Raw genomic sequence first — 13,280 nt, 5'->3', positions numbered from 1 at the left:
AATTGTTGACTGCTGGAAATGTTGTTCAAATCATTCTACTCTTTTTTTCCTTGCTAATATGAACATAATAGATTTCTAAACTGTTTTCATTGTCATTTATTTCTATTAAAAATTCATTTACCTGGGCTTTATTAAAATAGGAAAGTTGCCAAGTATTACTTTAGATTAATTATAGTTATTTATTCCCTAATGGAAATTTAAAGATATGTATATACCTAGGACTTGCTTACTATTTGAGACCAACAGCCTATAAATACTGATTTTAATAAGTAGAATATCCATTACTATTTTTTCTAGTACCTAATTTTTCAGACTTTTTAGTTTATTCTGGAATGTGGATAAGAGATATCTGATAATATATATGAGTTGAGGGGAAAACCTAATGGAGAGAAAAGGATAGAAGGCACAGAACAGATCAATGGTGAATCAAATTCCATAAGGAAATAACAGAGGATGGTATCAAGAAGTCAGATGAAGGGGTTAGAAAGACCAATAGGAGTTCAGGTGAATATGAATTTTAAAAATTTAATACCTTGAGAGATAACTGCTTTTGGAAAACTGGAACTCTGATAAAAGTAGGGATGCTTAAGGAAGTGGCATGGAGATGATAGTATTAGTGATAATAATAATAAAAAAAACAATAACAGATTCTATTTCACGGCTGAAAGCTTCTTATGAGCTAGAATTTTCATAATTAGCACCATTCATCCTCATATGAGAAAAGTATGATTATTCCCATTTTAAAGATGAGAAAATTTAGGCTAAGAAATTAAGTAACTTACTAAATGTTATAAAATTTGGAAGCAACAGTCAGGATAGCATGGGTTTATTTGGGTCTGAAGCCTACAGTCTTTCCAGTCTATAGCAAAGCCTCCAATCATGACAAATGGTAACTTGAAAACCAAAATCAAAGGGATGTTTCACTGGGGATAATGATCATATATTTGTGCATTAAACATGGGTTTGTCATTCAACATATAGCATTTAGGTCAAACACAAGAAAAAAACACATAACTTACAGAACACTCATTTTCTGACATTTAAATTAAAAAAAAAAATCTATAATCAGGAAATGTTTAGAAATAGTTTGACCAAAATAAAGGTAAATTATAATCACTAAAAGTGGACTTTAAATGTCATTTACAGTTTTCTGATTAAACAAAAATTAATTTGTTTTTGGAATGTTGAGACTGTTTAAGCAAATAAATAGTATCAAACAAATTCTATCCTCTATTGCTAAGGCTGCTCCCTATCACAGTTGCTTTGGAGAAATGAGTTAACCTCATTTTGAGGAGGCAAAGTGAAACTAGATATACAAGGACTGGGACCTTGTGTGGGGGATAAAAACCGGGGAACCCAACTAGGTGGAGTTACTAAGACGTCCCAATGGGGCTGGGAAGGAGGGGCAAGCACAAGGGACAAGAAGCCTTAAAATTTATGGATGTTGCTAAGACAGGCAGCTTGCAGATAACCAATCACAATACAGTGAGGCATATAACCAATCCCAAGAATGCTATTAAGGCTGAATTCTTTGACAAGACCAATTAGGAGCTAGCAAGGCTGGATCCACCCCCTCGATTAAAAGACACGCGCTTCCTCTCGCCCTCCCTCTTTACCTGGGAACGCGATGTTTCCCAATGTTCCGGTGGCGGGGGAGCACATGTTTGTGCCCACGTGGCTTATGGTCATGTAGGTCTCTACACGTGGACTAATACACTTTAATTCGCATGGTGCTCTCAATAAACGTTGCCTCCATTAACCATTTTTGTCCACGACTTCATTCTTTGATATCGAGAGACAATGAATTCGGACTCAAACTCCCCATATTTCGGTTTCACTTTGACTTCAGTTTATTTACCTTTTAAAAATTGAATTGTTAATATATTTTTTTCTACTTTACAAATGGGCTTTAGAATTACATTTTAGTAATCTTTAATTCCAAATGTATAAATTTTTATTAAGCTCTAGTAGTTTTTTCATTATGTATGGATTGCTTTGAGTTCCTGTAAAATGTGGGACTTAATAAATTAAAAATATATAGTTGTTAAAATATAATGAACTAAGTAGAAAGGTATATCTTCCCCACAAAAAAAAACAAAACACAAAAAAACAACTTACTTTTATAGTATGATGTACAAAGATTTTTCATTTTAAGCTTTCCTTGTATTATCAGAACTATGCTTCTTCATCTGTCTTGTAGAAAGAGATGCACAATATTCAGTTGCTACTTTTTGCAGTTTCTCATCTATTTTGGATTAGATAAGTTTAAATTCTTTAAATTTAAACTCTTTTTTTGTCATTCAGATGGTATATATTTTAAAATAGTCACAATAAAAATCTTGAAAGAATCCGTAGGCAGCAAAATAGCAGACATATGTTGTAGCAATATCTTTACCAATACAGCTCCTAGGCCAATGAAAACTCAGAAGAAAATAAACAAATGAGACTACATCAAAATAAAAAGCTTCTGCACAGCAAAAGAAACCATCAACAAAACAACAAGAAAGCCCACTGCATGGGAGAACATATTTGCCAATGTTATCTCTGATAAGGGTTTAATCTCCAACATGTATAGGGAACTCATACAACTTAACAAAAAGAAGATAAATAATCCAATTTAAAAAAATGAGCAAAGGACCTAAGTAGACACTTTTCAAAAGAGGACATACAGAAGGCCCAGAGACATATGAAAACATGCTCAAAGTCACTAATCATCTGAGAGATGCAAATCAAAATGACCTGTCAGAATGGCTATCATCAACAAACCAACAAAAGACAAGTGCTGGCGAGGATGCAGAGAAAAAGGAACCCTTGTGCACTGCTGGTGCAAATGCAGACTGGTGCAGCCACTGTGGAGAACAGTATGGAGTTTCTTCAAAAAATTAAAAATGGAACTCCCATTTGACTCAGTAATCCCACTTCTAAGAATATATCCCAAGAAAACAAACATCAATCAAAAAGGATATATGCAACCCTATGTTCATAGCAGAACAATTTACAATAGCTAAGATTTGGAAACAGCCTAAGTGCCCATCAGCAGATGAGTGGATTAGAAAACTGTGGTACATCTACACAATGGAATACTATGCTACTGTAAAAAAAGAAGGAATTTTTACCATTTGCAACAGCATGATGGAACTGGAGAGCATTATGCTAAGCGAAATAAGCCAGTCAGAGAAAGATAAATATCACATGATCTCACACATTTTTGGAATATAACTAACAACATAAACTGATTAACAAAAATAGAACCAGAGACATAGAAGCATTGAACAGACTGTCCAACCTATGAGGGAATTAAGTAGGGGGGGGAGGTAAGAAATCAACCAAAGGACTTGTATACATATGAGCATAACCAATGGAATCAGACAGTAGGTGGGTGAGGGCATGTGCTGGGGGTTGGGAGCAGCCGGGGAGAGGTCAGTGGGGGAAAAAGGAGACTCATGTAATTTAAATTTTAAAAAGTAGTCACAATAAGTAACTTCTTGCTGAATCAATCAAATCAATCAAGCTTTGAGGAAGTAGCTAAACCTTTTGTACTCACAGTTAAAATGTCAATGGTCAGGATATTTTTTACTATTTTGACAATGGTATATTTATAATGCTCTATTTTTCACTTCTTTCTTAAGTCATATTTTCCTTTCCTTTTTTTTTTTTTTACTAAGTGTAGTAAATACATAAAATTTTGAAAAGGGAGCTAATGTAAATAAATATGGTGATGATAGGTAGGTAGGTAAATAGATAGATAGGCACAACCTACACATTTATTTACATTTACATTGATTTGTTAAAACAGTGTTCTCAGACTTAAATGTGTATACTAGCCACCTGAGGAACTTGTTAAAAAACATTCTCTTTTAGTTGGTCTGGGCTGGGGCCCACAAGACTACATTTCTGACAAGTTTCTGAGTGATGCTGATGTTCATGGTCCCCTGTTTACATTTCAAGTAGCAAGATATTAGAGGCTATTAATGAACTAAGAATCTAGACTATGCACAAAATTTACACGTTTGTGACATATTGCAAAAGTAAGAAAGATAACTTGCCTAGCAAGCTGAAATTCATTTTGATAAATCAACTATATTGTTATGGCAACTTATTTAATATTCATCTTAATTTAGTATCACAAACTTTTTCTGTCAATTACAATATTACATTTTCTCCCTCTCTGGCTCTTGTTCTGCCTCTCCCTCTCCTTGTTAAATTTTTCTACAAGCACAATAACAAACATTAATATCGTGTTTGCATAACTATTCTCAAAAATGCGATATTATATCAAATATAGTCTCAAAAACTGCTTTATAAACAGTTTTAAATAATGTATTATGACCAAAGAGTAAATTAAAGATTTAGAACAGGAAATTCATTAATTCTCTCCTGGGCTTATGGTAGCTTAATACAAAGTTGTCAGCGATATAAAGAATGACATGCAAAGCCAAATTAAGTCAGAATAAATTAAATAGAGAAATAACAGAAGTCATTTTGTTAATTCGAAAAATATTAACAGCTTCCTTCATGTTCTGGTCTTGAATGCCCCACATTAATTACCATGGTAGCAGTGTTCTTTTTAATTCCATTTCCCTATTTCCCATGATCTTATCCATAGACACTCTACTGGGCTTCCACAGAGACAGGCTTAAAGGCAGGACAAATAGAGGACAACTGGACTCTTTCCTAAGGTGGCACTGCATCCTGCTCTGCATCCAGGAGTAACAATAACAGTACCTTCACCTGGACTTGCAACCATCTCATGAGATTTTTTATTTATAAATATATTTATAATATATGAAGTTTAATGCTAGTTCATAATTTTATATCTTACTAGCGGCCCAGTGCACAGATTCATGCACTGGTGAGGTCCCTTGGCCTGGCCTGTGGAGATCGGGCCTAAACCGGCTCTCTGACATCCCCTGAGGGGTCCCAGATTGCGAGAGGGCAGTTCTCAAGTGATGCACCCCAGAATCAGGCTCCCTCCTCTTTAGTTCCAGATGTGTCACCTGATAACCACCGCTGCCAAGTCACCACAGCTTGGCAGCTCCTGCATTGAGTGTCTGCCCCCTGGTGGTCAGTGCATGTCATAGCTACCAGTCAGATGGTCAAATGTTTGGACAGTCACTTAGGCTTTTACATATATAGATTATCTAGCCCATTTACTAGGAGTGCATGGTTTTGTGTTAATTTCTTCTATCAAAAATATTGCTGTTGGTCTTACTCTCTAATTAAAATTAAAAATAATTGTCTTTATCAGCCGCAGTGTGAAACAATAAAATTTATTGCACTTAAAAGCTTTTCCTGAGTAAATCATGACTGTGTTGTGAGTAGTAAACCACAAGTGCAGAATTAGAGGAACAGAATAATCTTCCTTGAAAATCCTGCTTGGGCTTATAATTAGGGCCAGATTTTGTGTCCTTGCTTTTTAAAAATTAACAAAACAAAACTTTTCTTTACTTTTTAATTGACTTTTGTCAAGAATGTTAGAACCCAGAAGAAGAAGATAAAAAGGAAAACTATGCTCATTAATAATCTTCCTTTGAAATTGTCATATAGATTCTTAAGTCTAAATTATGAAGACAGTATCTACCTCTTTATTCATCACAAGCATTGATTTGTATGATCTGGCTGTCTACTTGTGGGTCTCTTTTCTCTCTTCTGATCCTTCTTAATAGAGAAAATGTTGAATACCATTGATTAGTGTGAAATAGTCCTCTTCAGGAATTAAATATAATTAGAATTTTAAAATAATCTTCTTAAGGAAACTTCTACTATTAAAAAAATGTTTTATCTAACCCTGTGATAGTTTGCATTAATTTATTCTTTAAAGATTTTATTATAAATTGGAATTGCCTTTTATTCAAAGTAAAAAATAAGACTATTAATTACCAGTAAGGAAAAGGCTAGGTTATAGTATATAAATTTTAAGATAATAGTTTATTTTTGGAAGAGCAAAGCCATGTAAAAGAGAAACATACCTTAATGTAGTTCTTTGCTCAAAGTAGGTCTAGACAGTTATAACTTAGTAGATTATATTATTGAAATACTTAGGCTGTTCTGAATGAGTGGAAAGTAATAAATTTGTTCAAATTAGCTAAATTAAATACTTAATTTTATTGAGAAGAAAAACTACTTATCTCCCTCTCCTCCCCCCCCCCCCCACCAAGGAATATATACAGTAGTTACAGCACATCTTAATTCGAACTAGGCACATTCCAAGTACTCATTAGCCACAATGGTCTAGTGGTTATTATATTGGAGAGGCTAACTTTGGATCATCGAAAACAAATTCATTAGAATGGTCGTCCTGCCAAATAGAGTAATGGCAAAGTGGTAAACAGTAGTTTACAGCTCTTAGAAAGTGTGATGTTATTGGAGGCTCTGTATTCCTTTAAGTAACCAAAGACTTAAGTGACAATTCTGGCTTAGTAATAGTTTTTGTTATTGCTAACACACACAAAAAGGACTACATGGTATTTTAAACATGATGCCTGGAGAAATGATGTAGTGAATGCAATCTCTTCTGCAATATACCATATTCCTGTAACATGAATCAGTTTGTTCATAAAAGTCAACTTAATACATGTGAATTTGTCTGGCACATTAATATTTTGCTCCACTAATTAACAGTGGCTTAATGCAAAATACACAGGAAGCTGCTGTCGTAACAGTGACAAGTGACCAATTACCCAACGTGCATTTTTTTCCTCAACTTGGCCTCAAGCTCTGTCTTGAAAAAGCTTACTACAGAATTCTGCACAATATTTGTGTTTTTCTGTTGTGTCTACATTTAGCAGCAACAAAACTTTCTTATATCCTCTCCCACCAAGCTAAATACATTTTTACAACCCTTTTTATTTTCTTTATTTCTTTACATTTCTGAAATGAGATGTTTCTTCTAAAACAATGCTAGTGTTTTTACTAAGATTTGTGCCTGTGTGTGTGTTTCTGTGTGTGTGTGTGTGCGCGCACGTGCGTGCGTTAGAGACCTGTACTGATTTCAGTGGTATCTCCCAATCTCGTTTTCCATGAGGCCTGTTATGTTTAGCCCACAATTTGCAGAACACCTCACCTCTCCTTTTATAAAAAGAAACTTGTACCACATTATAACAGGAATGCTTGAATCTATAAATAATTTTTAACTGTGTTGTGTTTACTCCCAATATTTATGTTCTAATCTACGGTCTTATTTTGTTGAAACCAGAGTCCTTTTTTGCAAAATGAGGGAGGTGGGCAAGAACAATGCTACAATGCTTCCTTTCCAGTTTTTGAGATCTCACTTCATGCAAAGTTATACATGATACTCCCCTAATTAAAAATAATTACATATTTTCAAGACTGAATCCATATGTTAGAACAAAAATGCAAATCTACCCACTAACCCACCAAAATTCTCATGAAATGACAGGAAAAAAAATATTAATGAAAAGCTATAAAGGTCAATAGCATGGATAGGACAAAACAATAACAAGGGGGTTGCAGAGTCCCCAGGTAAATGTCAAAAGATAGTTAAAATAGGATGGGCTTGCGACACTCACTTGACAGCTTTCTAAAAAGCAGACAATTTTCTAAGGAATGATAATTTTTCAAAATTAGCTCAAGGAGAAGTATAACAGTGTAATAGAACAATAAGCAGTGGGGAATGAAAAATTTCATTTTAGGCAAATTGCATCAAATCTTTAGGGATTACAACAGAATCCCACAAGCAAAATGAACACAAAACCCAACTAATAAATACCATGGAAAAATCTTTGATTGATAATAGAACAGAATCTATAACACATCCTGGGAGAACACTAACACTTTACTGAAGGGCATAAAAGAGAACCCGAGTGCATATAGATGTATTCTTTTCCTTGGAAGGAAGATTTAATATTATAAAAATGCCAACTCTTCTCATATAACTCCGTAAATAAAAGATAAATCAACACAATATTAACATTTCCTCTTTAACATTGGCACACTAATTCTATAATTGTTTTTGAAGTGAAATTGTGCAAAAATAAATAATATATTTTCAAATGGTGGCTTTAACTCATTTTCGCACTTCAAAATATTCTGTAAAATTAAATAATTGAAGCAATTTGGTATTGGCACAAGAATAGATGGATGAATTAATGGAATGCTTAGAATCCAGTAACAGATGGGCTATTTATAAAAATTGGTCATGTGTTAAATAAGTCAGAGATTAAAAGATGTTCATATTAATTAGGAATGTATAAGAAAGTTTCTATTATGTAGAAAAAAAGTCTAAAATTGAGGCTGTATATCAATTTAATAAATGCATCCCAAATAGATTAAGGAAATAAGTATAAAGAGCAAATTAGTAAGTTAGTGTTGCTATGAAATAATTAAGTTGAATTCTTTAAAGATTATTCATAAAGAGTAATCATTCAAAATGTTTACTGCTCAATTAAATGTGGAAGAAATCAATTGAGCCCTAACCGGTTTGGCCCAGTGGATAAAGCATCAGCCCGTAGACTGAAGGGTCCCGAGTTCGATTCTGGTTGCATGCTCAATCCTCAGCCCCAGTCAGGGTGCGTAGGGGAGGCAACCAATTGATATATCTCTCTCATAATGATGTTTCCTTCTCTCTAAAAATCAATAGAAAAATATCCTCCCACTTCCTTCCACTCTCTCTAAACATCAATGGAAAAATATCCTCAGGTGAGGATTAACAAAAAACAATAACAAAAAATCAATTGAAAAGATTAGAAAAAAATATATATAAATCTAAATCAATTCTCCATTCATATTGTTCCTCGAGCCCAAGCATATTCTTGTTATTAAAGAAGCTGAACTGTTTGAGGGTTTGGGGGATGGATGAAAAAGGTGAAAGAGATAACTACAAATTGCTAGTTATGAAAAAAGTCACAGGATTGTAAAATATGGCATGTTAACCTTTTGCACTCAGATGTCGAGTGTGACTCGACACGGTTAGCATTAGAATAAAGGAATCGAGAAAAAAGCAACGAGTGCAAAGGGTTAAATATAGTCAATAATACTATGTAACTATGTATGATGCCAGATGAGTATTATACTTACTGCTGTGATCACTTCATAAGGTGTGGTAAAGTTGTCTAATCACTGTGTTGTATGCCAGAAACTAATATGATATTGTATATTAGCTAAAACTGAAAAAAATAAAATTTAAAAATAAATAAATAGATTAGCTAAACCTGGAAATTAAAGATAATTGCCAAAAATGAGACACATAATTTTAATCAATAGACCTTTCAGCCTATATCAAAGGCCTTCTTTATCCCATCTAATAAAGAGGGAATATGCAAATTTACCATCACACTGCCACAAAGATGGCAGCGCCCATAGCCACAAGATGGCGGCACCCAGTCCCATCAGCCCCACCAGAGTCCCCCAGTCCTTTCAGCCCCGCTGGGGGGGGCCAGGGAAGGGTGGCAGGCACATGGTGCAGTCGGACCCACCCTCAGCCCCCCAGCCGCCCAGGGCTGCCCAAGGCTCAGGTAACCAGGGCCGGCAGAGGCTTGAGCTGCCAGCAGTGGCAGCAGCAGAGGTGTGATGGGGTCATCGCCTTCCCCTGATTGCCGGTCGCCTCCCACCCCTGAGGGCTCCAGTACTGTGAGAGGGGGCAGGCCGGGCTGAGGAACACCCCCTCCAGTGCATGAATTTCATGCACCGGGCCTCTAGTTCTAATATAAAAACTTTGGCTATTGAGAGGCTATGTAGGTATTTTTAGTTTAAAGATAAAATGTTTTAAGATACATGTTGTTTTTATCATTTCTATCTCTAATTTTTTGATCAACCAATTTACTACTTTTCTTTTTCAGTTAAGTAATAAAAGAATCTGAAACTAAAATTTAAATGATCTCTACTTGGGAAATTGTAGGGTAATTGTAGAGAACTGAATAGAACAAGTCTAAACTTTAGTTGAGAATATGATATAAATAATTATTAAACTGGTGTTGGAATAAAAATATTAAGACATGTCACATTTTAAAAATTAGGTAAGCACTGGAAGATTAAATATATATTTATAAATTATATAAATATATATAAATATATATTCAAATTCTCTAAAGGTAGAGAGTCTCCAAGAAGACTCAATCCCAATAAATGAAGGAAAATAATTTAAAAATATATTATTAATATAAATCTACATTAACATAGGAGAAGAAATTGTTATGAGTGTAATAGTTTAAATTTTCTGAGTAACAGACAAAGTCTCAGAAATGACTTAAGAGAAATTTAGCTACAGGCTAAATTGAAATAAAACAATGTCATTTTTAACAGAAATATATGTGTGTGCTTAGCCTACAAAATAAAATAAAAGTGCTATAAAATATTTGTTATTCCTGAAAAAGAGAAAGAAAACTTGTCTTATTTGTTTTGTTTTGTCTACTTTAGTACAATTCAAATGTTTTCCATGAAAATATGTTCCTATAATATAATTTTTTAAAAAAGAGAAAAATTACAAGAGTAAATCCTTCTAAAATCTAATAATTACCAAATATCTATCTGATAATTACCAGTCCCTACCACACACACACACACACATAGGAAAAGATAAGGAAAGAACTACACTCCTTTTAGAAAGGGGTAGAATTGGAAGATTTAGAAATAAAAATACAGGATGTTCAGTTAATTTTTTTCTTTTTTTTGCATTTTAATTTCTTTATTGATTAAGGTGTTATATATGTGTCCTCATCCCCTCATTACCTTCCCAACCACCCCCCCACTCATGCCCTCACCCCCCTGGTATCTGTGTCCATTGGTTATGCTTATATGCATGCATACAAGTCCTTTGGTTGATGTATCCCCCTTACCCCCACCCTCCCCTACCTTCCCTCTGAGGTTTGACAGTCTGATCGATGCTTCTCTGTCTCTGGATCTGTTTTTGTTCATCAGTTTATGTTGTTCATTATTTCCCATAGATGAGTGAGATCATGTGATATTTATCTTTTTCTGACTAACTTATTTCACTTAGCATAATGCTCTCCAGTTCCATCCATGCTCTTGCAAATGGTAGGATTCCTTCTTTTTTACCACAGCATAGTATTCCATTGTGTAGATGTACCACAGTTTCTTAATCCACTCATCTGCTGGTGGGCACTTAGGCTATTTCCAAATCTTAGCTATTGTAAATTGTGCTGCTATGAACATACGGTGCATATATCCTTTCTGATTGGTGTTTCTAGCTTCTTGGGATATATTCCTAGAAGTGGGATCACTGGGTCAAATGGGAGTTCCATTACAATCCAAAACACTCAAACACTTAGAAACTGAATAGCATGCTATTAAATATTGTTCAGTTAATTTTAGTTTTAAAAAAACTAATTTTTAATTCTTAATATAAGTACACATCAAATATTACATAAGACAATAATACTAAATGTTTCATTTATTATTATATGAAATTCCTATTTACTAGACATCTGTTTTACCTGGTGGGTAAAATAAAGTCAGTTTGAGAAAGCAGTAGCCATATCTGAAGTTGAATTCATTGGACTGGGGTACAAGGCCCAAACTTCAACACACTGGGGAAAAGAAGCTTTGAGAGAGCAAGTTAGGTTGATAGTACTAATTGCTTCTCAGAATCAAAACAGAAACCTAAGGGAGGAAGAAGGAGTTAAGGTTGGGGGAGGTAAACGGAGAGGAGGTTGATTATATGGGATAGAATATGAAAATGACCATTGGGGCAGAACTTCAGTGAGGAGAAATCCAGGAGTGAATGATTCCAGGAATTCAGGGAATACACAGGCATTGCCTTATGTCTAGACTAGCAGTAGAAATAACTCAAGGAACAAGATAAGAGCACGATGGATAGACAGGGACCGAAATCTAGTTTAGACTAATAGGAGAAATGATAATAGGGCATGGAACATGTTATGTATACTTTTACCATTTGGGTGAGTGGATAGGTTGTTTTGTTTTCTTAAAAATGTAGTCATTGTGAAAATAAAAGCACAGAGAATTTAATACATATCAATATAATAATGTTGTATTTGTCTGACATTGTTGGAAATAGGTGGTCCCAAATATTTAGTGAATTTTCCAAATAAATGAATATATCACCTTAAGTGCCCCAGATTTTTAATATTAAGTTTGTTTCTCTTGAAATCCTCCATATTTTTAACCAAGATTCTTAAGCAAAGTACATTAGCACAATTTACCCTTTTTAATGACTGAGAGTCACTAGAGGTATAGAAATTCAAAGCTGTAGAAGAGATCATATAGTAAAAGCTCTTCACTGACAAGGAATCAGATTTACACTGTGAACAATAAATGTTTACACACAGAGGGAAAATCAAGCAAGCATCAAGAAAGGAAAGAAAGGAAGGAAGGAAGGAAGGAAGGAAGGAAGGAAGGAAGGAAGGAAGGAAGGAAGGAAGGAAGGAAGGAAGGAGAAAATATATTACATAGTTCAGGAATTTCTGAACTATGAATGGATAGTTTTTTGTTTAATCTGCTTGTCAATCCTTTGATGTAGACATTAATATCCCAAATCTAAAAAAGAAAACATTGAGTTTCAGATACTTTAATTGACCTTCATAAGGTTATGGAGCTGTCTCTAAAGCCCATGACATTTTCACCTCACCACCCTGCTTCTTTGATACAGTGATCCCCACATACACTTTGAGGTATCAATTGGACCCTCTGGAAGCATGCTGTCCTCGGTGTTGAGATGGCTGGGCAAAACCAACTTTGAATATGTAAAAAATTCTGTATTATAATTTATATGTCCACTCTTAAAGCATCTAATCATTTTCTAGCATAATGCATTTGGAGATAATTATAACATCTTGTCATTTAAAAATAAATATCAAACATATATAAAACTAGGGATATATATAAAACTTTTATCAGACTTAGTTCCAAAAATACAAAGAAATGAAATCAGAGAATAAAACAAACACTTGGGGATATTACAGGAGGAAATGACTGCTCATTTTTTGTTCTTCAGTGATCACCCTTTGGGGAGCCATAAGATATTTCAGAAAGATAAATCTGTTATTCAACTTAATCTGCAGAAAAATAGAGAAGCTCCAGGAAAGTTATCTCGAAAGGTAAGACCTTCTGCATATTGGTTTTAATTTGCAAACTGATCATTTTAAGGACAATATTCCCATCTTTATGGATTGTTACCAATTTCTAATTATATAATGTAATGAATATGTTCATTTGAGTATATTTATTAAAACACAATTAGTTATTTATCTACATGCTTGTTGACAATTTGAAGTGAAGCAATTACATGGACACTTTATTGCAACCTCAGTAAAATAATAGATCTATTGGAAAAATTTATGAGA

The 13,280-nt window shown here is 34.2% G+C and overlaps 1 protein-coding gene across 2 annotated transcripts in view; it reads left to right on the top strand.

Moving 5' to 3' along the window:
- PIK3C2G (phosphatidylinositol-4-phosphate 3-kinase catalytic subunit type 2 gamma) overlaps positions 1–13,280 on the top strand; it is a 262,489-nt gene that overhangs the window by 14,566 nt on the left and 234,643 nt on the right. For both annotated transcript variants that reach the window (XM_054719240.1, XM_008140463.3), the window contains exon 5: positions 12,932–13,034. In XM_054719240.1, the coding sequence (XP_054575215.1) occupies positions 12,932–13,034 (103 nt within the window). The remainder of the gene's footprint in view (positions 1–12,931; positions 13,035–13,280) is intronic.

Source organism: Eptesicus fuscus, chromosome 7 (assembly GCF_027574615.1).
Source record: "Eptesicus fuscus isolate TK198812 chromosome 7, DD_ASM_mEF_20220401, whole genome shotgun sequence".
In the NCBI taxonomy this organism is placed as follows: Eukaryota; Metazoa; Chordata; class Mammalia; order Chiroptera; family Vespertilionidae; genus Eptesicus; species Eptesicus fuscus.
The sequence above is the reverse complement of the archived record's forward strand: the minus strand, read 5'-3'. Positions and strand labels throughout refer to the sequence as shown.